At 45.8% G+C, this 20,510-nt stretch overlaps 1 protein-coding gene across 4 annotated transcripts in view; it reads right to left on the bottom strand.

Moving 5' to 3' along the window:
• LOC8034707 (aryl hydrocarbon receptor nuclear translocator-like protein 1) overlaps window positions 1-20,510 on the bottom strand; it is a 107,676-nt gene that overhangs the window by 9,707 nt on the left and 77,459 nt on the right. For all 4 annotated transcript variants that reach the window (XM_042290002.1, XM_042290004.1, XM_040220639.3 and 1 more), the window contains 5 exons: window positions 10,378-10,648; window positions 3,701-3,795; window positions 3,523-3,612; window positions 2,645-2,836; window positions 1,599-1,807 (listed from right to left, as the gene is read on the bottom strand). In XM_042290002.1, coding sequence (XP_042145936.1) covers window positions 1,599-1,807; window positions 2,645-2,836; window positions 3,523-3,612; window positions 3,701-3,795; window positions 10,378-10,624 — 833 coding nt within the window. In that variant the 5' untranslated portion in view covers window positions 10,625-10,648. The remainder of the gene's footprint in view (window positions 1-1,598; window positions 1,808-2,644; window positions 2,837-3,522; window positions 3,613-3,700; window positions 3,796-10,377; window positions 10,649-20,510) is intronic.

Genomic DNA, 20,510 nt, shown 5'->3' with positions numbered 1-20,510 from the left:
TGAATGTCCTCCTCCTCCTCCTCCTCCTCCTCCTCCTCCTCCTCCTCCTCCTCCTCCTCCTCCTCCTCCTCTCTCTCTCTCTCTCTCTCTCTCTCTCTCTCTCTCTCTCTCTCTCTCTCTCTCTCTCTCTCCCTCCCTCCCTCCCTCCCTCCCTCCCTCCCTCCCTCCCTCCCTCCCTCCCTCCCTCCCTCCCTCCCTCCCTCCCTCCCTCCCTCCCTCCCTCCCTCCCTCCCTCCCTCCCTCCCTCCCTCCCTCCCTCCCTCCCTCCCTCCCTCCCTCCCTCCCTCCCTCCCTCCCTCCCTCCCTCCCTCCCTCCCTCCCTCCCTCCCTCCCTCCCTCCCTCCCTCCCTCCCTCCCTCCCTCCCTCCCTCCCTCCCTCCCTCCCTCCCTCCCTCCCTCCCTCCCTCCCTCCCTCCCTCCCTCCCTCCCTCCCTCCCTCCCTCCCTCCCTCCCTCCCTCCCTCCCTCCCTCCCTCCCTCCCTCCCTCCCTCCCTCCCTCCCTCCCTCCCTCCCTCCCTCCCTCCCTCCCTCCCTCCCTCCCTCCCTCCCTCCCTCCCTCCCTCCCTCCCTCCCTCCCTCCCTCCGAGAATGAAACCAAAGTAAATGACTAATATCGCCTTAGTGGCACGAAATATGATCACAGCCGAAATATTTCATCGAAGCGAAGTCGTGCACTCCACCAAAACTGATCTTGAAGATGCAACCAGCTGTTCTTTAGCGGCCAGCAAGCGGGCTAGCTTTAAGTCGAGCAACGCTGGCTGATGCATAGCGCAGCGCCCCCGTGACGTCTGGTTGCGGCGGCACTGTGGTCGATTTCGCACGTCGTATTGTGTACCGGAGCACCACTGCGACGTCACATCGCGGCCGGACAGCTGATGATCAGTGTTGCCGTCCCTCTCAAGCAGATAGTTTCGATTCTGCTGTAGGTGCCCGAAATCGAACTTCGAGCCGAGATATTTAAAAAATAACATGCAACAAAAAAATGATACTTTGTAATTTAGGGCCCCTGACTGAGTTGAAAATAGCGGTAATCCCAAATTCAAAAATATTGACTGGAGTGGCCCTTTAAGCCCCGACACAACCGACGCTACGAGCCAACAGAACCAGTCCGAACTGTGTCAGAAGCGCACCAACACGGTGTTTGTCACATGTTTCTGCATCTGCTCCATCGTCGCTGAACCAACCGTGTGCAGGGAAGGCCCAGTGACTCTCCCTTTTGACACCATTCGATCGGTCCCGTCAGCTCGTACAATGGTCTTATCGGCTCGGCAATAGAAAAGAGTACAGTCGAATTTCGTGAATTCAAACTCGAGGGGGACTGAAAATTTGTTTGAATAAAGCAAAGTTTGAATTACCGAGAGTTTCCTCCCATAGAGACGCATAGGATAGGACCTGCATGTTAGTTTCAATTATCCACAAGTTTGAATTAAGAGAGTTTGAATTAATGAGATTCGACTGTACAGATGTTGCTGCCTTGGGCAGTGGAAAAGGAAAAATTCCATTGTTCTAGGCAGCTGCAGCCCAAAGTTCTGACCGAGAAGTCAGCCCGCGGCGATGCGCTAAGACCGAGCAGATCCAATTTTGCTCTCCCCACCCACCTGTGATCGGCGAATATGATGGTGCCGTCGAGCTTGTGCCGCGTGACGTACTCGTCCTGGACAGCTTCCCCGAGTGAGAGCTCCTTGTAGGGGTTGGTGTTGACAAGCCGCACAAACGTCTTGAACAGGTAGCCAGGGCTGTCTCCAGAACCGTCGCAGGGCATCCCGGCGGATGCTGGGCCAGTCAAGTGGCCAACCACCTGTATCACCTGGTTTCCGAACAACGGGTACGGTAACGTCTCGTTAATACAGACATCCCATAGATGCACACTTCTGGGGGACCAACTGGGTAAACATGTACACTTTAGTCTCGTTGTTATAGACGACTCACATTACGAACAGTGTTTTGGGAGATCAGAGGTGTCCGTACTGATGCGACATGACTATAAGTTGCTTACACAAGAGGATCGTACCGACAGCCAAGTATTTTACACAAACACTTTGCGACAGAATGCAGACTGAATTGACCAAAAGAGCCGACCGATTGTCTCGAACTTCATATCAGGCTTTTAACAGAAATGTGGATATCTACTATACTAGTTCCCGACAGGAAACATACTTTTGATTCCCTGACAGGCTTTACGGAAAAACAAAGATGTTTAGAAATTTAAACTTCACAGAATTGCGTCCTAGCTCCTTTGAACAAAAACAAGAAATAAGTCATTTCTTTTGTATGCCCCCATAAGAAGAATCAGAATATATAATTAAATCATGCTCTAGAGTGGAGCCACCAAAAGCTCAAGTCCAGCCCTGAACCATGCAGCACACATGTCCCATGCACAGGACACCTATGGAGCATTGGGACATCCTGGGACATGAACCGAACCATGTGCACTGTCGGGGGAGTTTGTACCAAGGTCTGCAACTAATTTTAGAAATCGGTTTGCAAGTCTCTCTTTACTGCTATGAACTTGAATTCTCCTCCCCTCTCATCTACCCCTTTTTTCGAAGCCTGTAAAAAAAGAAAGAAGAAAAATATTGGGGTTCCGAAATGGGCTTTGTTTTTTTCTTCCGAAATTTCAGTTTCGACCGGGACGGTCTCTGACCTGGTATGTGAGCACCTCGGAGCGTGGCTGGCTCCGCTCGCGGATGCGGCAGAAGAAAGAGCACCGCTCCGAGCTCATCCAGTCTCCCCTGCGCTGCAGAGGACTCCGCGACAGAGACTCGAAGCAGTCGTGGACCGTCTGGACGTCCGCGGAGTGCAGGAACGTGAAGATAGAGTGACCGATCATCTCGATCTGGAAGAGACGAGCAACAGGTCACGAAGTGCATCCCCAAGAACTGATACCTGACCCGGCCGGCTGACACATAAACACCGACGTACCATCATAGACACACAAAAAAAAAACATGGCATATATAGCTTATTTTTTACATTATAGTCTGCCTCCGGTGTACCGTATTTTATGAACTATACACACCACAGACTATACACACCTGAAAGTTGAAATTTTACGCAATGCGGATTATACAAAGATTTTTTTTCTCTATGTCGTTCATGCATTATGACAAGACACAATGGATCTTGTGAATGACGGGAATGTGGTAATTTACATACGATACAAGCTTCTCTAAAGGTAATGAAGCAGGCATTCATCAAGGTGTGCTGTGTATGAGAGAATGTCTTACGTGGAGACTAGACGCCAGGCTCCAATTGGAAGGATAGTGGGTAGACCTCAAGGCACCTAGCGTTGAGGTCTACCCACTATCCTTTCTATCGACCCCACCAGAGCTCGGCATTCCAACGTCACCACAACCCTCCGCACAAGTAGCAGACAAACTTGCACTCCACTCCGCATAAAAAAAAAATGTTGGTACTTTTTTAGTAGAAATTTGTTTCTGCAGACTACACACCGTGTGTGGACGATTAGTAGCAAGGAAGTGCAGTGGTACAGCGTACGACGGCGAACAAAGTCCGTACTCACGTTTTGGTGGCCCAGGTAACGCTCAACAGACGGCGAGATGTAGATGATCTTGCCGGTGGTCGAGGTGACAAGCACGAAGCCGTCTACGACCTGGCGGAATAAGAAGACATAAGCCGGGGACCAACTTCGAAGAAAAGGGACGGTGCAGAGATGAAGGAGTGACTCCCGAAATGCATACTTCGAGGAGATCCTTGAGGTGGTCCGGGTTGAAGAACTTTGGCCGCCATTTCGTCGGCTTGGTCACCTTGTTTCGTTCGCCGGCGGCAAGCGGCGCTGCAAAGGTACAGGAGCAGAGACCACGTACAACTTAGTCATCACTCTAGCACTCAGTTTGGTGCCCTTCGCCTCGCAAAGGCTGCACATGCTATGACATACTGTGGGGGCTCTTTAGTTGAAGGCCTCGCCAGAGAGCCTAGAGCGCAGAAAAAAGTCAAATTTGAATGTTTTACGTGCCAAACCGACGCCGGACACCTGGCACGTCACGGCGGATGACTGGGGATAGATTTCGACAACCTGGGGACGTTTTGACATGCAACCGTAACCTTGGTTGCAACTCGGCGCCATCTGTGCAATAAACCTAAATCGGATTGTAGGCGCACCTCAGCCAGGATTTGAACCCAGCAAATGGGATCTGCCGGCATTTTGCCTCGCACTACAGGTGTCTGAACTAGATATTTTTATTGTAATGTAACTGTGTTGCATTACATGGTTGCATTAAAGGAGCTGTGCAACAATTTCAGGGCTTTGCTTAAATAATTGTGGAAGTTGATGCCTGACACTTCTGCAGTGAACTACAGAAAACAGATTTTGCCTGGATACCCTAGTTTTTACTTAAAAAAATGAAAAAGATCCAGGTTTTCGCCGCCTCTCAACTCGTGCATCGTCTTCCGGGTCACGTGCACAGTGACGTCACTAGAGTAGGCGCGGAGTTCCGGAAAAATTCTCTCTTTAGAGCCATCAGCGAGCAGCGAGAACTCATCCGCTGCCGACCGCGTGACCACCCGTCCTTGCCCGTCCGGCGCTGTCCCCCTCCCCCTCCGGCTTCTGGCGGCTGTTTGCGGTTTTGTGGACCTAGGATAGATGGCGCCACTAAAACTCCGTATAATAAAAGTTTTGTGGATGATACCAGGGTGTTGACGCATTTATATATATGTTGGAACGACAAGATTTGTAAAAAGAGTTACCTTTTATCGAGCAGGTATTCGCACAACTTGCTATCTTTCTTACAACGACCCAAGTGACGTCACGCCGCTTGTTTCTCATGGCCGCCGCTCGTGGCTGCAGGTCGGGAAATATTCCAAGTTTTGCCTCGCTATTACGCGGCGGAATCGCAACATTGCGATGAAAGGAGGTGTGTTTTCTGCCATTTGTGACACAGTGAACAATATCAAAAGCAGAAAATGCCAATTCTTTCAACGTTAAAATCGTTGCACAGCTCCTTTAACACATATGTTCTCCGTTAAGCTCTGTTAAAACGTCCTGATGCGATTTGCATATATGTTCCATGTGTTCCATCTATGTGATGGAAAGAGGAAGGAGGGAGGGGAGGAAAAGGAAAGCAGATGGGAAGGGAGAGAGGGTACTGCAGGAGGTTAAGGAGGCGGATTGGGAGAGGGAAGAGAATCTAGGTATTGGAGGTAGGTGGGGAGAGGGAGAGAGGTAGGTGGAGAGGGAGGGGAGTGGAAAGAGCAAGGGAAAGGGAGCAGATGGGGAGGTGACACCGTAAGCGGGAGAGAAAGGGAGGGGGGAAGGGAGGAGAGGGACAGGGGGAGAGAATTGGTGTGTCACATTAAACATATATTTCTCCAGTAGGTAAACTGAATTGTTGTATAGGTCACGCGACATCAGGTCATGTGACGTCGATTTGTGCCGCAAAATTTAGCAGGGAAGCTGAATTGGTGTTCAACACATGAAATTTTCCCACTAAATTCAGCGGGGAAAGTGAATTGACGGATAGGTCACGCGATGCCAATTTTCCCACTGTGTTTAGGTCACGTGACGTTAAGTATTGTGGCATCAATTTCCCTTCTAATTAAGCGGAAAATGGAAGGACGGACTGACGGGCACAATTTTGCGATTGGGCGGGTTCCGTTAAAAAGCATTTCCTGCTTTAATAAATATAGGTTACACCCTTAGTTACTATCATGTCAAGTTGACATGTCAACACTAAAATAAAACAAAAGCTTTTTTTTTTTTTGTTGTTTTTTTGTTTTGCAATTGCATACAATTTGTTTTTTTTTTACTTCAGTGCTCTGATACACTCGGAACATGATGAACATGCATCAGTTTCAGTCCATCATTTTTATGGGATTTGAACTTTGTACCTTTTCTACATACCTGTTCCCAGATGGGTGCATGACAGTAAGTGTAGCAAGTGCATGCATATGTGTTCAGATCAAATTGCAAGTTCTGCTGCATTAATATTGTAATTTTGTGTGCATGGCTCTCTCCATGCAATGGTAGCAATACTTTTTTCTTTTCTTTTTACTCAAGAGAATTGCAGTGCTGCAGAGAGGTGAGCGTTCCATGCCAAAATGCCTGCAGCGCTGCATGCATGTATGCATAGAGACGATGCAATGAGTATAGCACACTGTATGAGACAATCAGCGAGGACATGACATGGGTTCTTTTTCGCATCTCACTTAGGAAGGGTAATTATAACAGGCATCAAATTTAAATGTTGAGGCTTAGGTCTCAAATAAGCCCTTAGAGATACACAAGTAAATTTGATGACAGCCTTAGGACTTGTGGTCGGTTTGCCTTGCTGCATACCCGACCCGGAGGAATAACACGGAGCCAACGGTTTCAACAACAAGAAACTACATTTAATGGGACATGGACGAGACGATTAACATTGTTACCACCGGCGCCTGAGTCCAGGCAGCGACTCTCCGTGCGCCGCCTCTGATGCGCCTTATCAAGGCGGCGCATGCGATGTGCGCGTGGCTGGCGTGACGTCGCCGCCACGCGGGAAACGTTCGGCACCCTTGCCTCGCAGTCGGGCAACTGGGCTGGGGAGCCGCCAGGGTGCCCACAGACTTTACAAGATACACAAAAAAAACTGGCAATCGCTTGTTCATATGCTAACAATGTTGCATATGTAAGAATAAGTGTGGAACAGGGAAAAAAAAAAAAAAAGATGGCAACCTTACTTGGTTAAGCATAAGCAGTTCATGAAGAGGAATAAATCGAATTGCATCCTGTCTGGCTTGCAGAGGTCAGTAACATATAAAGCTAGACTTTCTTGCAATCAGTGTGTTGGTTCTGCAAGCCTGTGCAATGAAACTAATGCTTCAAAATTGTATTTACATAACCAAAGAACTGAGCTACTCATTTAGCATTTTTGCCATAAAGCTGCAATGTTCACTTGCAACATTGCCATAGATCCGTTCTAGCCTGGCAAATGTAAGGTTCATATTACATTAAATTTGTTTTGCTTTTAGAGACACTCCTGGCAGACCCCCCAAACAAAAAGCTGCCAAACTTCAGAGAGGCCAAGAAAGCGAATTGCATAGTAGCCTCGCAAAGTTCATAGTAGATGCAGTGAGCCTTGCGAGGCAACAACCAATACAAAGTTCTCTGCATAGTGCGATGAACTTTACTACGATGAAATCCGCAATAGCTGCTGACGACAGATTAGATGAGGCAAATGTGGCTGATATGGAGGTTACACGAGAAGTTAATTATAGAAGAATGCACCTGTAGGCATTGTTGAAGTTGGCATCAGATGCATGCCAACTGTAACAAAGAGGAAGATGCAGTCTAGTTCTTTTCCTATCCATAAGTGATCAGGCTGAGTAATAGGCCCTTCCAAAAAGCTGAATATTTTATAAGATGGGCTTTGAGATATGGCAGAATGTCTCCGCTGACAAAGCAGCTGACTTAGTACCTTTCAAATGTGACCTCTATACACATCCCTACTTCTCAATTTTATGTTTTTGGTAGAATTAAATATTATGAAAGTAGAGGATCGGTTCCGGGAGAGTGAAAACAAAGCATGGGGACGTATACCTATAGTTTACCCTCAATTCCCTCATATCCTTCCCCACACTCTGCTAGACCACTCGGAAAATTCGGCATCAAGCGGTCTATATTTCCTCCTTTGCAATACCCCCCCCAGGAACAGCTACCTCAACCGAAATTCCCTCTGCGTTTCGGCTTAAGGGATAAAGCCCCGTTCACACACTTACAACCAAGTACGAAACCTCTTAAAATTTCTTAGGACAAGAGAACACGCTGGCGCCATTTATGCGGTGCCCCTGGAACTGCATTTCACTAGAGCGAAGGTTTTGCAGGATTTTCAAGGTCAAATGTGCGTAATACCTATGAGAAAGGCTGGTTTATCACTTTGACAAAAGTTTTTCGAACCAAGAAACAAATGATAATGCTCGAGATAAATAGAAAATATGCCGGACTGCCAAGTTTACACTGCTACCCAATAGATGGCGCCAGTGTGTCCTCGCATCGTAAGAGATTTTAAGAGGTTCCAAGGCACAAGGTTCTAAGAGGTTGCAAGTGTGTGAACGGACCTTAAAAAACAATCCGACGGAGCCAATCAACGGTGCCAAAAGTGCACCGTCAAGCGCATGCCATGCCGTCTTTGTTCATTTGCCATCGCCGACAGAACCAATCACGCAGACTCATTGGTTCCATCGGACTTGCCGTCGAACTTGTGACCTCTGCCGCCAACCTTCGGCACCACTCCCCCGCCGACACCGCAGACACCCGCCGCTTTACAACGCGGCTCGTCGCACGTTTCCAGGCCGTGTCATGCTGCCCCTGTTCAGTCTGACAGCTGCATCCCTCTCGCCCCCGGCGATGCGCGTGAACGGCCGTGAGGCGGCAATAAAGGCGGAGCAAGAGCTTCTTTTTATGCGTGCGAGCTTAGAGTTCGAGTAGTGACAAGGACAACAACAGAGGGTCTCGGGGGCACCTTCCAAAAGGCTGTCTCGCAGAAGGAAAAAAAAGATAGAAAGCAATCTCCACAAAAGAACCTGCACGTTATCTTATCAGACAATGCAAAAAGACACAATGAGGACTGGAAAAGAACAAAAGAGAGGAGAAAAGAAGAAAAAAATTCTGACCACTAGACGGGGAATTCTAGGAGCTAACACCCCCGCGAGACATCTGCGATGCATTGCCAGGATACGACGGGAATAAAATCCGAGCACAACCGTCCGAGGCCAGAGTGACTCCACAAACGCACAATTTCAAGCTGCCTGCTGCTAGATTCGAGCAACTCTCGAACATGCCTCTGCTCCTCTGTAGCATGATACCGTACGCCTTCTAGGTAACGAAGATATAGATAACGAGCACAGTCAGGCGCAAATGTGTGAGCCAGCCTTAATTAAAGGGGCAGAGCAACGATTTTAACATCGAAAAAAATCGGCAGCTGGTATTTCTTGTATTGTTTGTCTCTGAACAAGTGAAAGAAAAATGAAAGACGTTTACAATCCCCTGTAATGCCGAATTAAAGCGCAGCTTTTGAGGAGGAGGAGAGGAAGGTACGGAGAGGAGGGTATGCCCCTCCTCTTCACCTGTACCCTCCCTTCCTCCTCTCCTGCTCACCTCCCCCATTTAGGGGAAAGTTTTCCTGCAAAATATAGCGGGGAAAATTTTCCGCTAAATTTAGTGGAGAGTTTTTCCTGTTAAATTTAGCGGAAAAAGTTTTAAGCTAAATATAGTGGGGAAATTTTTTCCGCTAAATTAAGCGGGGAAATGTTTTCGATAAATTTAGCATGAATTTTTTCCACTAAATTTAGTGGGGAAATTTTTCAGCTAAATCTAGCGAGGAAAATTTTCCGCCAAATTTAGCGGGGAAATTCACCCATAATGCAACGCGCGGTGACGTCATCTATGACGTCACTGGTGACCCTCGTGACGTCAGACATGACGTCACGTGTGAAGTCATCATGGGAAACGTCCCGTAATGCACCGCGCGGTGACGGCGACGCCGCTCAAACCGGAAACAGGCGCCTAAGAGCTGCGCTCTAAAATGTGCCACCTTCTCCCAAAATACTGTGATTTTGCTGCATAATCACGAAGAGAAAAACACATTTTTTTATCGATTTGCAGCCGTGTGTGGTGGTCATGTCATTAGGGAGTTTTAGAATAACGTACGCAATTTTAGCGCACATTTTTTTCTAAAGTTACAGCATTTCGTGTGTGAAATAAAAATTGTGACTGTATCTTGGTGGCGTCGCAAGCGCGAGATGCTTGCGCTTTTGCGTCGCTACGGAGAAACGCTATTCTAAAAGTCTCTTGCGTCGCGGGCGCTAATACAAGCGCTAAATTTAACGCTCGCGTGCGCTAAAATTGCGTACGTTATTCTAAAACTCCCTATTTCTGAGGAATAGCGCACGCTAATATTGCGCACGCAAAGCGCAAAACCTGGTTTGTGTTCGGAGCATGCGCAGAGGCGACGACGCTTTGCAAAGCTTTAGTGTGCGCTATTCTAAAACTCCCTATTGAGAAAACCATTCCCTCTACATCCCCATCGTCTCCCCATCATTGCCGTGCGCAGGCACCGGGGGGGGGGGGGGGGGGGGGGGCATGGGGCGCAGGCTTCCTCCTCCTCCTCCTCCTCCACCCCCCCCCCCCCCCCCGAAATCTTCCATTTTGCTGGGACCTCCGCTCCCCCTCCCCCTCATGCAGCATTTTGTTACGAACTCGTCTCGAAAAATAAAAAAAAACAAGAAAAATGTCCCGGTAAGAGGTTCACATCAATAAATATTTTGCCCATAGAACAACGTGTCTTTGATAAATAAATATTTTTCAAAAACCATGCTACAGTGTTACCAAAACCAAACTTTGCATTCAGCAAGCGAGGGTTTTGGAGCGAGAAATTCGGCTCACTCTGGTAGAAGCGCAGGTGTGCCGCGCTCAGCCGAAGGATGCTGGTCTTGTCCAGGCGCTTGGAGGCCATGGACACCATGGGCACGATGTTGGCCAGCTCGCTGATGTAGCTGTTCAGCTTGTCCCGCCGCTGCTTCTCGGCAAAGTTGCGCTGCATGCGGCTGCTCGAACTCTCCATGGCGCAGGCGGGTGGGGAGGCAATCTTGGGCACGCTGGCGGTCTTCACGGGCATCGTCAACAGGGCCATCGCGGCGCCAGAAGCATCACCCGACTGCGACGAAGAGAGGACCACCACATGCCGTTCACGATCTGGCAACAGTGCGCTTTGCAAGCCACCCTCCGACCCTCCCCCCCTTTCCCAAAGCTCCACTTTTCATTCACTCGTTTATTTTATGCGCTCATGAACAGCCAAGGCCTCGGCGACGACGCACAGCAGGTGGATTGGGTAGTGGTACGTGAAGAACAATGCAACAAAACATGGGTTAAAAATATCAAACGCTGCTACGCCAAGGTTTGTGATTGCGTATATAAATGTTGAACGGGAGACATGGAGCTAGTTTAGAATTGATGCACCTCAAAAGTTGGAGAGGTTTGCAAAGCTCGCCTCAAAAGATGAAAGTTGATAGACAATATCAGGCTAGGGGAATCAATTATCTCTCAGCTGTGATCAATTAACTGTGATATTAACAAAAATGCAAAATACTAAAAGTACACAAATATTGTACTTTCTAAGAACAAACTGAAACACACTTTCAGTGTCTGAATTGTACACTTTTAACATGTGTTTAGTGTGCCTTGTGTTTCGGTTGTGTTTCATTTGGGAACCCTGCTGCTGTCGCCAACCCGGTTTAATGACCGAGTCACTGAGGTGACACAAAATTAGTTCAAATACTGTTATTGACTTAATGTCCACGAAGACTTCATTTTCGCGAATTTTCAAGGCTTGAAAATGATTGCAAAAAGTTGTTCATGCAGGTAGCACACCCTAGTGAGAAATATGTGGCATACCATTCTTAATCACAAACTTTTGCACCTGCAAGATATCACAGAAACCTACATTTTGACAAATTTGTGAAATTTCAAGCCCGCGAAATTAAAATAGTTCACAGTACTTTCCTAAGTATCAAGCCTTGTTTCAGAAAAACTCACAATTAGTATCAGTCATATAGGAAGTATTCACTGGCGGTCATAGCTGTGTGCGCGACTGCTGAGCGCGTGCTGATGGCGAGCTTCCACAGTTCATTGAAACGTGCATTCCGCACCCTCAAGATTGCCGGTCTTAGCAGCCCATTAATGTGGGCTCGTTCTGAGCATGCGCTCTAAGCAGCACCCACAAATATGGCGCCCAGTGAATACTTTTTACACCCTTAGTGTACTGTATGTTTCCAAGAGACACAACATGGCAGCATACATCGGCATTTATTTTAATGACATGAAAACGGCGCTTATCAGCATCGCCCACATATAAGCACAACAGGCACGCATAAATTTAAAAAAAGCACAAAAAACAAAAAAAAACAGTTGTTTACACCAGTAATATAAGGTGCAGCGCAGTAGAGTATAGAAGGCCAAAAAAAATCTGTCCTCCATTGTATGGATTCTTGAGCCTTTGTTATCGATTGACCATAGAAATAAAGGCCACGATGGGCATTAGCATGATGAGCATCTACAACAACAATAATAGTAATAATAATAAATTCAGTTTACGTGCCCAAAAACAATCGCATCAGTCTCCTCAATAATGTCAATTATATACTGGAGGTAAAATTAAAATAAATGGCAAACCGCCGAACGAGTCCTCTATGTCTCTCGTTCCCCAACGATTTGGCAACCAAAGTAGTTCTACGCGCGTATTTCTTTATGTTTAGTAGCCATGTCCTCAGCCGAAACGCAATGGTGCATTTTTGATCAAATCAACACAATCAGAAAGCAATTTTTTGTGCTATTTCGGTCCCAGTCACACTTTGGCTTGATCAAACCAGGCTTCATCCCAGAAGCGGGAACAATCAAAGTCCTCGTGACACAACGAATGCTCTCCGTCCGGAAGATCCCAGCATCAATCAAAGTGTGCTCGTGGAAGCACAAGCAGAATCTGGTTTGTAGATTAGATGAGAAGAAGAATGGAACGAGCCCTCCCGCCGGACGGGATAATCAAATGAATCAGTCAATTCGTCCGGAACTCCCAGCTTATTTTTAGCGTTCCAGCTTATTTTTAGCAACACGAGGAAAAAAAAAGACATTGTTAGAAACATTAGTTTACCTTGGTTTTATTTGTTCTTTAAGCCGAAGCAGCTAGACAGCACCGATCACGAACCCCACTGGGCAGGTCGTTTTCAGCTGGAAAGAGGCACCATCTCGTGCCTCTTCTACATTTATAACATAAAAAAAGGGGCTTAAAATTGTATCATCTGCACGTGTTGACAATATTCATTCGAAATTTCTAAAAATCACTAAAATATCTCGGCTATTTTCCCAGTCACTGTGCGCAACGACTGGAAGATCGGTAATGTGGTTCCATTGCATAAATCATGAGACAAACATGACAGATTTAGTTACCATCGCCTTTCTTTAACAAGCATTTCATGTATATTAAATCCTTGAAGATATCATCTACTCAGAATTCAATATCTTACGTCAGCTCAGCATGGCTTCTGCGAGATATTCAACATGTGTCCTTCAGTCATAATCTTTATTGTTTAATCGACTGTAACTCTCAGACTGACAATGTTTTTTTGTTTTTTTAGATTTCTCAGTTTCAAGTATTACACACACACACACTACTAATTCATAAGCTTTGCAACTTGAACGTTGAACCTTGTGCTCAATTGGATAGTTGCCTTTTAACTATAATCGTTTAGTTTGTCAATGTTAATAATAATAATAATGTTGTTTATTCACTTGACAAATATATATATATATATATAATACTGGCCTAACAATTCCCCTTTAGCCTCTGTTGATTCTGGTGTACCGCAAGGCTCGGTAATTTGTCCATTATTGCTTCTAATTTATATTAACGATCAGTAGCTAACATTTTATCCCCAACCTGTACGTTTGCTGATGACTGTCCTGCACCGTAATACAACTACTGACCAATCTCGTACTTTACAACTTCAAACGGACCATAATTACATAGCCCACTGGTGTGATACTTGGCCGATGGAAGTAAATACTAATAAATATAGGTTAATGAGAGTGTCCTACTCTTACAGGGCATGCCCTGCGTTAACAATAGAATCCTGGAGTCTGTTTCGCTTACAAATAATTCGGCATCTATAAATACAACCTCTAATCTCTCTTGGGACACGCATGTAGAGTAGTATATTACGGGCAATGCAAATCGCATGTTTGGCTACCTGAATCAAAAACTTTTTCAAGCTCCTTCCTCACTAAAATTAATTTTGTATAAACGCCTAGTCTGTTCAAGATCAAAATATGCGTCATCGGTATAGGACCCCGCAAAAAAAAATCTGGTCACTACATTGAAAGCCATTCAAAACTGAGCAGCTTGCTTCATCCTAACTAATCGTCATTGTATGAGGGTGTAACTAACACAGGAAAGAAACCTTAGCGTTACTTATTATTTGTCTCCCTGCCATAAAAGTGCTTGCCTCTATTTATTCTACAAGTTTGATCACCATAACCCTTCCCCGCCAGAAACTCATTCTTGAACCATCTTATAACTTAGCTCGTCTCAATCCCATTTATAAGGTGGGCATACCAAGCGTTAACGCTCACACATTCAACATCTAATTTGTACCTCAAACATCCCAAGACTGGAATCACCTTCCCGCTTCAATTGCTGCAATTATACTGATGCCCATGTTTTCAAACAAACTCACCCTTACTTGATGTAACAGACATCTTTTTTTTTTGTGTGTGTTTGCTCACTCCCCTCTGTAATGTACTTTGAGCCTTGAGGGTAAATAAAAAAATAAATAAACCAAACAACATCTCATGCCTTTTCCAGATTAATAAAGTCACACAGCAACTGATACTTTTTTTTTTTTTTATGATCACCAGAATGTTAGTATGAGGAGCAATACATATTCCATGAAAACTATCTCCTATAGCAGGGCCAGCATTACAATCTATGATTAACTAGAGATATAACTTAAATGATGATCATTAGCAGTTTATGGGTGGTTTAGCTGACCTGCAACTAGTGCCTCAGTACTTTTGCGGCATGCTTTTACGATCGTAACAATGTCGGCGCGAACAAGTATACTCACCATAGAAGATTCTCATTAAGTCGACACTCAAAACAATTTACAGTATAGCCCGCAAGCTGCCTGCGTTCTGATTGCACAGTGCCCTACGTAGAACTAAGTACTACTACATGCCCACGACACAGTCATATCTGCTAAGCCATACGAGCCAGGCACATAACAGCATCATGCTATGTCAGAGTGCATCAGAACACAGCTTGTGTGTTTGAAAAAGACACACAAGCACCTGTACACAAAAATCAGCATTTGCAAACAGCATCCTGCATTTCAAACAGGCAGGTGAAACTCGGGTTCACTGAACAGGTGTTGGAAATTGCTTTGATGTAGCTGAAGTCGTTCTATGCACTCTGGCCACAGGATATATCTCTGCAATGGTCTTCCCATGTTCACTGCTGCAGATTGATTGTGACAGCCACACTACCAGAAGTCGCACTAAACTCACGTCGGCAGATATGGAACACAGGGGCGGATACAGGTGTTCCCAGAAAGGGGGTCAGCATATTAGATGTTTGAGAAAACAACTCCCCCCCCCCCCCCCCTAAAATTTTACACATGCGGAATTCAAGAGGGAGGTTAGGACACCCGGAACCCCCCCTGAATTCACCACTTATTCCGCATAACCTTATCCATCATCCAAGCATTGCATCTTGTAGCACTGGACATTGATCAGACATGCCTAGGTTTTGGTGTCTATGTATGTTGTCCGTATTCCAACTGAACGGCGGAGAAAAGCTCACCGGAGAAAAGCTCACCGGAGATAAGCTCACCGGAGAAAAGCGCACCAGTGAAAAGCGCACCGGAGAAAAGCTCACCGGAGAAAAGCTCACCGCAAAACCGGCAGATGCGGAGAAAAGCTCACCAGCCTTTGAGCGGATGCGGAGGAAAGCTCCCAGATTTTTTCTTTAACTTAGCCGATTCTGCGTGAAACAAGGTAATTTAACACAATTCGCAATCGTCACTTCATTAAAATTACGTCCTCTTTTTTTTTGTGATATCCTTGAAGTTCATTGGGCATATTTAATAAATTCTGAGAAATTAGTAATCAAGCATTTTGTATAATAATGAAGCCGCGAGTATAAAATATGAACATTGCCCACCGGTAAAAAAGACAACAATTTATTGACAACTGACAGTGCGCCGTCGGTAGCTCTGTCAAATAAAGAGGTTTGTTCTTTGCGAGTTAATATGAAGAGCGGTGTGAACCGTTTCAGCTCCAAATATTGCGTAGTGCCTAATAGATAAGTAGGTGTTGATGTAATTAGTGTCGGCTACGCTGTTTTCTTTGTTAATTTCACTAACAAACTTCAGTTGCGAGAACAGCTTAGCCCTGTCGTGTTTGTTGTCTTCACTCCTTCGTCGTCGTGTGAGCGGGTTTCATCATGTATAACGTTTACCAACTCGCCCTATTTGCTACCTTACAGATTACTAGTTCTTATATGGGTGACGAGTAACAACGGTGACAGGGTGCAGCCTAAGGTCATCGGTGGATCACCGTAGAAGGGCACTATCACACAAAGGCAAGGTGTAGAAACACCAGCACGAACGGCTAGAAAACGGGCATGTTCGTGCAAAAAAGAAGCCTCGATATCTTACTGACTGTTTTATCCTGTTTTCAAAGATTAACAAAAGCTTCAAAGAGAATTTCAGGCACCGCGTTGTTGCACATGCACTTTCAGATTTTCGGCATTTGGCGTTTTGATTTTTAGGTTTTAGGCAGACATTATTAAGTTTTTGAACTTTTTCCTGTTTTTCAAGTTCATGAAGTTTTCAGTAAAGCTTTCGTTGCCTATAGAGTAAGCCACAGAAAACACTCCCCCGCATTTATTAATTTGTGAGCAATATACCCAATAAGCCTGACAAATAATACAAAAAAATGACATTTTATTTTTTACAAAGCTGAGGAATTTTAATGGTAATAGATTAAGATATGTTACGCACGATCCAACTGCCTCCATATAAAAAAAGAGAACAAAAATCGGTGAGCAAATTTTCTCCGCATACGCTCAAAGACCGGTCAGCTTTTCTCCGCATCCGCCGGTTTTGCGGTGAGCTTTTCTCCGGTGAGCTTTTCTCCGGTGGGCTTTTCTCCGGTGAGCTTATCTCCGGTGAGCTTATCTCCGGTGAGCTTTTCTCCAGGATTCATACCAACTAGCTCAACTCTTCACATTACTAGTACAGGCTTTCACTGAATCGGCGATTTGACGGTTTAGAACGTTTCAAACACTACCTCTTACCCTAGCTCAACCGCTCTTGCCGCGGTGCCAACCAGTTCATCGAACGACATTTCATCGACAGCCCAGATTAGCTTTGTTTCTGTAATAAGCTGCATGAGACTGTCGCCGCAAAGCGGCGTGTACGGTTCGGTCAGGTTAGAGTTCCTGTATAGGCTCAGCATATACAGGAACTCTAGGTCAGGTCGGTCACCCATGCACGCACGACGAAATGTCCCAATTCACGTAACGAGTGCCAATAAAACGTTTGTGTCGACGAAACGTGTGTATATAAAGATTTGTCTACGAAACGCAATTTCGAGAAACGATCTTTGCCTAAAGCCCCTCTACCTTTGCCGCCATAACAGCGCCAGCAAGCGAGAAAAACTGGAGGATGGAGATCGGTTATTAAACACCAAAGAACGGCTTATTGAAAATAAAAAGCGTCCCTTACGTGTTTTATACTAATCTCTACTTGAAGTGGGCAGAACAACACCTTTTCTCAAATATAGCTTGGCAGATTAGACACTTGAGAAAATTTTACGCGGAGAAAACAAAGCGTATGTAGCAGACAACACTCGCGTTTTGGGTCGGTCACGTGATCGGAGATTTCGCGTGCGTCCTGAGCGACCTTGAGCTTAAGAGCGTTCACCCAGAAAAAAAATCTAAATTAACATAAAACGAATAAAATGAAAACTGGCGAGAACTGTTGGGTGTCATCCTGCGAGGTTGCACGTATTACAGGAAACGCGCAATATTTATTGTTAAAACATTATTGTTTTAATGTTCGCTCTTATGTTTTCTCAACACTATAGTCTCCAAAAGTTATCCTGGTGGTATATACGGAATTGTTACGAATCCCTGATCCCCCGGAGGTTATCCTAGACATCCTTGAGATATCACACACCGCCTGGTGATAGTTACGAAATTGAAGAGGGTAAGCAAAGTGGCGACGGAAAGAAATCATACTTTTGCTTCTTTATTTCTAAGGTAGGTGGCGCAAGCTACCGCCAATTATAAATGCTGTAGCCGTTAGTATCCATCCATCCATCCATGGGCTAGGTGGCGCAACTTTTCGCCGATTTTGGAAGTTCGAAAGTTCCAAACCGAACCCCGTAGAACCTTGAAATTTGAAAAGAGTTCGCGACACACGTGACACATTGCAATTTCAGCATCGTTCGTCCTCGCGCCACAGTCGCGCTTAGCTTCTACCTCGCTACAGATGCCACTCGTCCCAGGGGCCGAGATCCAAGTTGAATGAACTTTTTTGCTTTTGTCCGGGAGAGGTGTTTGAACCCTTCGACGCGCGACACAAACCTCACAAACCGCGGAGCCTGTTGTCAAAGGGTCAAAGCACGACGGAGCGACAGCGGCGTCGGCAGCGTCATCAATCCGTCCCTGGGGTGACGTCACAGCGACGTCACGACCACAACAAGGGAACCCTTATCGCCTTTTATGACCCCCACTTATTTCCCGATCAGGAACCGGCTCAAACTCGCTCTCTCTCTCGTTCCTTCTGTTTTCCTCGTCTTCTTTTTATTACATCACGGGACCGACTAGGACTGGCCCAAACACGAACTCTTCTTTTACGGCGGAGCAAGTTCCAGCCGTTCTTGCTTTCCCTTCTTGTTTTAACACCGTCGACTCGGCGCATCGGTTGAAAAAGCAAAACACAAAAAAGAAGAGCGCCCTGCAGGAGCAGTAGCACGAGCTAATCACGAACTTCGCCGGCAAAACCTGACCAACCGGCGAGGGAGAGACGTGCGTCTTGGTTGCACGTATCTCGCATGTTACGTGTAATCCGGAAGGTTTTAAGAGTGCGAAGTCGAGGCGTGGTGGTCTCACACAATGCCTTCTTTGGAGGAAATACCGCAACGCTTCTTCTAGTTTATGTCGCAAGAACGATTTCATGTTCGCTGTCCAAACAAGGAAGTCACAAAAAAGCAGACACTCGGCATGCCCAAACGACTTCATTTCTAAGTGTTTAAACAAACGCTGCAATGTATGCAAGCGCCCTTAACTCCGAAGACACGAAAATAATGCAATCATATGCTTGCAACATTAAACAATTGTTCGGGTTTTCTGCTGGGTAGCCCCAAAATGCGTTATTATGAACGCGTCAAACGCGAGTTATAGCGCCCACACACCGAAAACGTCGCTCTGCGAAAAGCGCAATGACATCGTAAAAAGAACATTATCAAAGCTGAACATTACATCCCACCCCCATCCCATCCCATCCCATCCCCCCCTCAAAGACTGCAGATAAAAAAACGACAAACGCGGAAAGGCCACAGTGTCTGTGTCGTTTTTTTTTTTTACCTTTAATCTCGTGGTTTATGCCATGTTCAATTTACACCAGCACGTTTGCGCATTTACGTTCAGTTCATGATCAACGCTGTTTTATTTTATATTACTATATATATAGGGTGTACCAAACGGACCTTCCGCTCTAAAAGAAGCCGGAAAACTCGTCGCTTGCACATAGAAAGTCAAAACTATCACCGAATGTGCGCTGAGCAGGCCAGTTTTTACCGTGTGAAATTACAAGACACCACTTCTCTTCCTGAAAAAAACAAAAGCAAAACTCTTACCGAAGTCAAGGTTGAGAGCGTTCACAAACGTTATTTACTTGTGGCGTCATCTCCCGAGAGGCGCAGCGAGCACACGACGCGCTCTGTTGTCTGATCGCTGCACCTTTCGATAGATGGCGCCACTAGTAAATAGCGTCGCTAACTCGGTCGTCTGCAAACGCGCTCAACCTTGGCCTTCGGTTTTTTTTTTTTTTTTTTGCTCAAATTTTTTACAGAAAGAGAACTGCACAACCAGTGCATATTCGGTGAAAGTTTGCGCATTTAAGCTGCCTTCATTGCGGTAGTTTACATTATCAAATCGTTGCGCTTCGTCTACGTTAGTGTAATTTCTTTTGTTACGTTGTAGTTTGCAGATAGACCATTTTTTGCACCATTTCTCCCCTTTCTGCTTGTATCAAATTTTAAAGAAAGACAAAATCCCCCCCCCCCCCCCCCCCCTTTTATGAGATGCACCGCCCTTTCCCAACCAAGTCATCGGTAGCACGTACCCGACACCTCTTAGAAACAAGGCCCGGGGGACAGACGTACTGAACATGTGGTCAGCGTTCGGCTAGAACGCGTGTCTTCACAGACTGAAGACGAGCCACAGACAAGTGCTGACGGACGTGCCAGGCGGTGGCCTTCTTTACGTGACGTCAACAGTACCGCACTACACCCGGGCCTTGTTTTCAACAGGTGTTTGACACTGCGCTGGCCAAATTGGCCAAATTGTTTCTCCCAACAGCGGGGACACAACGATCTCTCGCTGCCGCGAAAGAAGAAACATTCGAATTACGCAATTTTCTTTTTACTGTCGCCCACTGCACAAAAAGAAAAAAAAAAAAAAAATGGTTTTGGGTAAAAAACGGTAAAAACGACACACAAAAAATGTCTGAGATTTTTTCATATATTTTAGTGTATGTAAAAACGACACACAAAAATAAAGATTTTTTTATACATTTTAGTGTATGTCCCGTTTATCCAAGGCCTCAAAATTTTTTTTTTTTTATTATGTTGCTTAATATTTACCAGCCCGTTTGCGCCCTTAGATTCAGGTTCAGAGACCGCACTACGGGGACTTCCCAGCTGGCGCCTCTCTAGAGAAACCGGCGCAAACCGACCAC

The sequence above is a fragment of the Ixodes scapularis genome, unplaced genomic scaffold (assembly GCF_016920785.2).
Source record: "Ixodes scapularis isolate PalLabHiFi unplaced genomic scaffold, ASM1692078v2 PGA_scaffold13__105_contigs__length_92229423, whole genome shotgun sequence".
Lineage (NCBI taxonomy): Eukaryota > Metazoa > Arthropoda > Arachnida > Ixodida > Ixodidae > Ixodes > Ixodes scapularis.
Note: the sequence above shows the minus strand (reverse complement) of the source record. Positions and strands in the feature narration are given on the sequence as shown.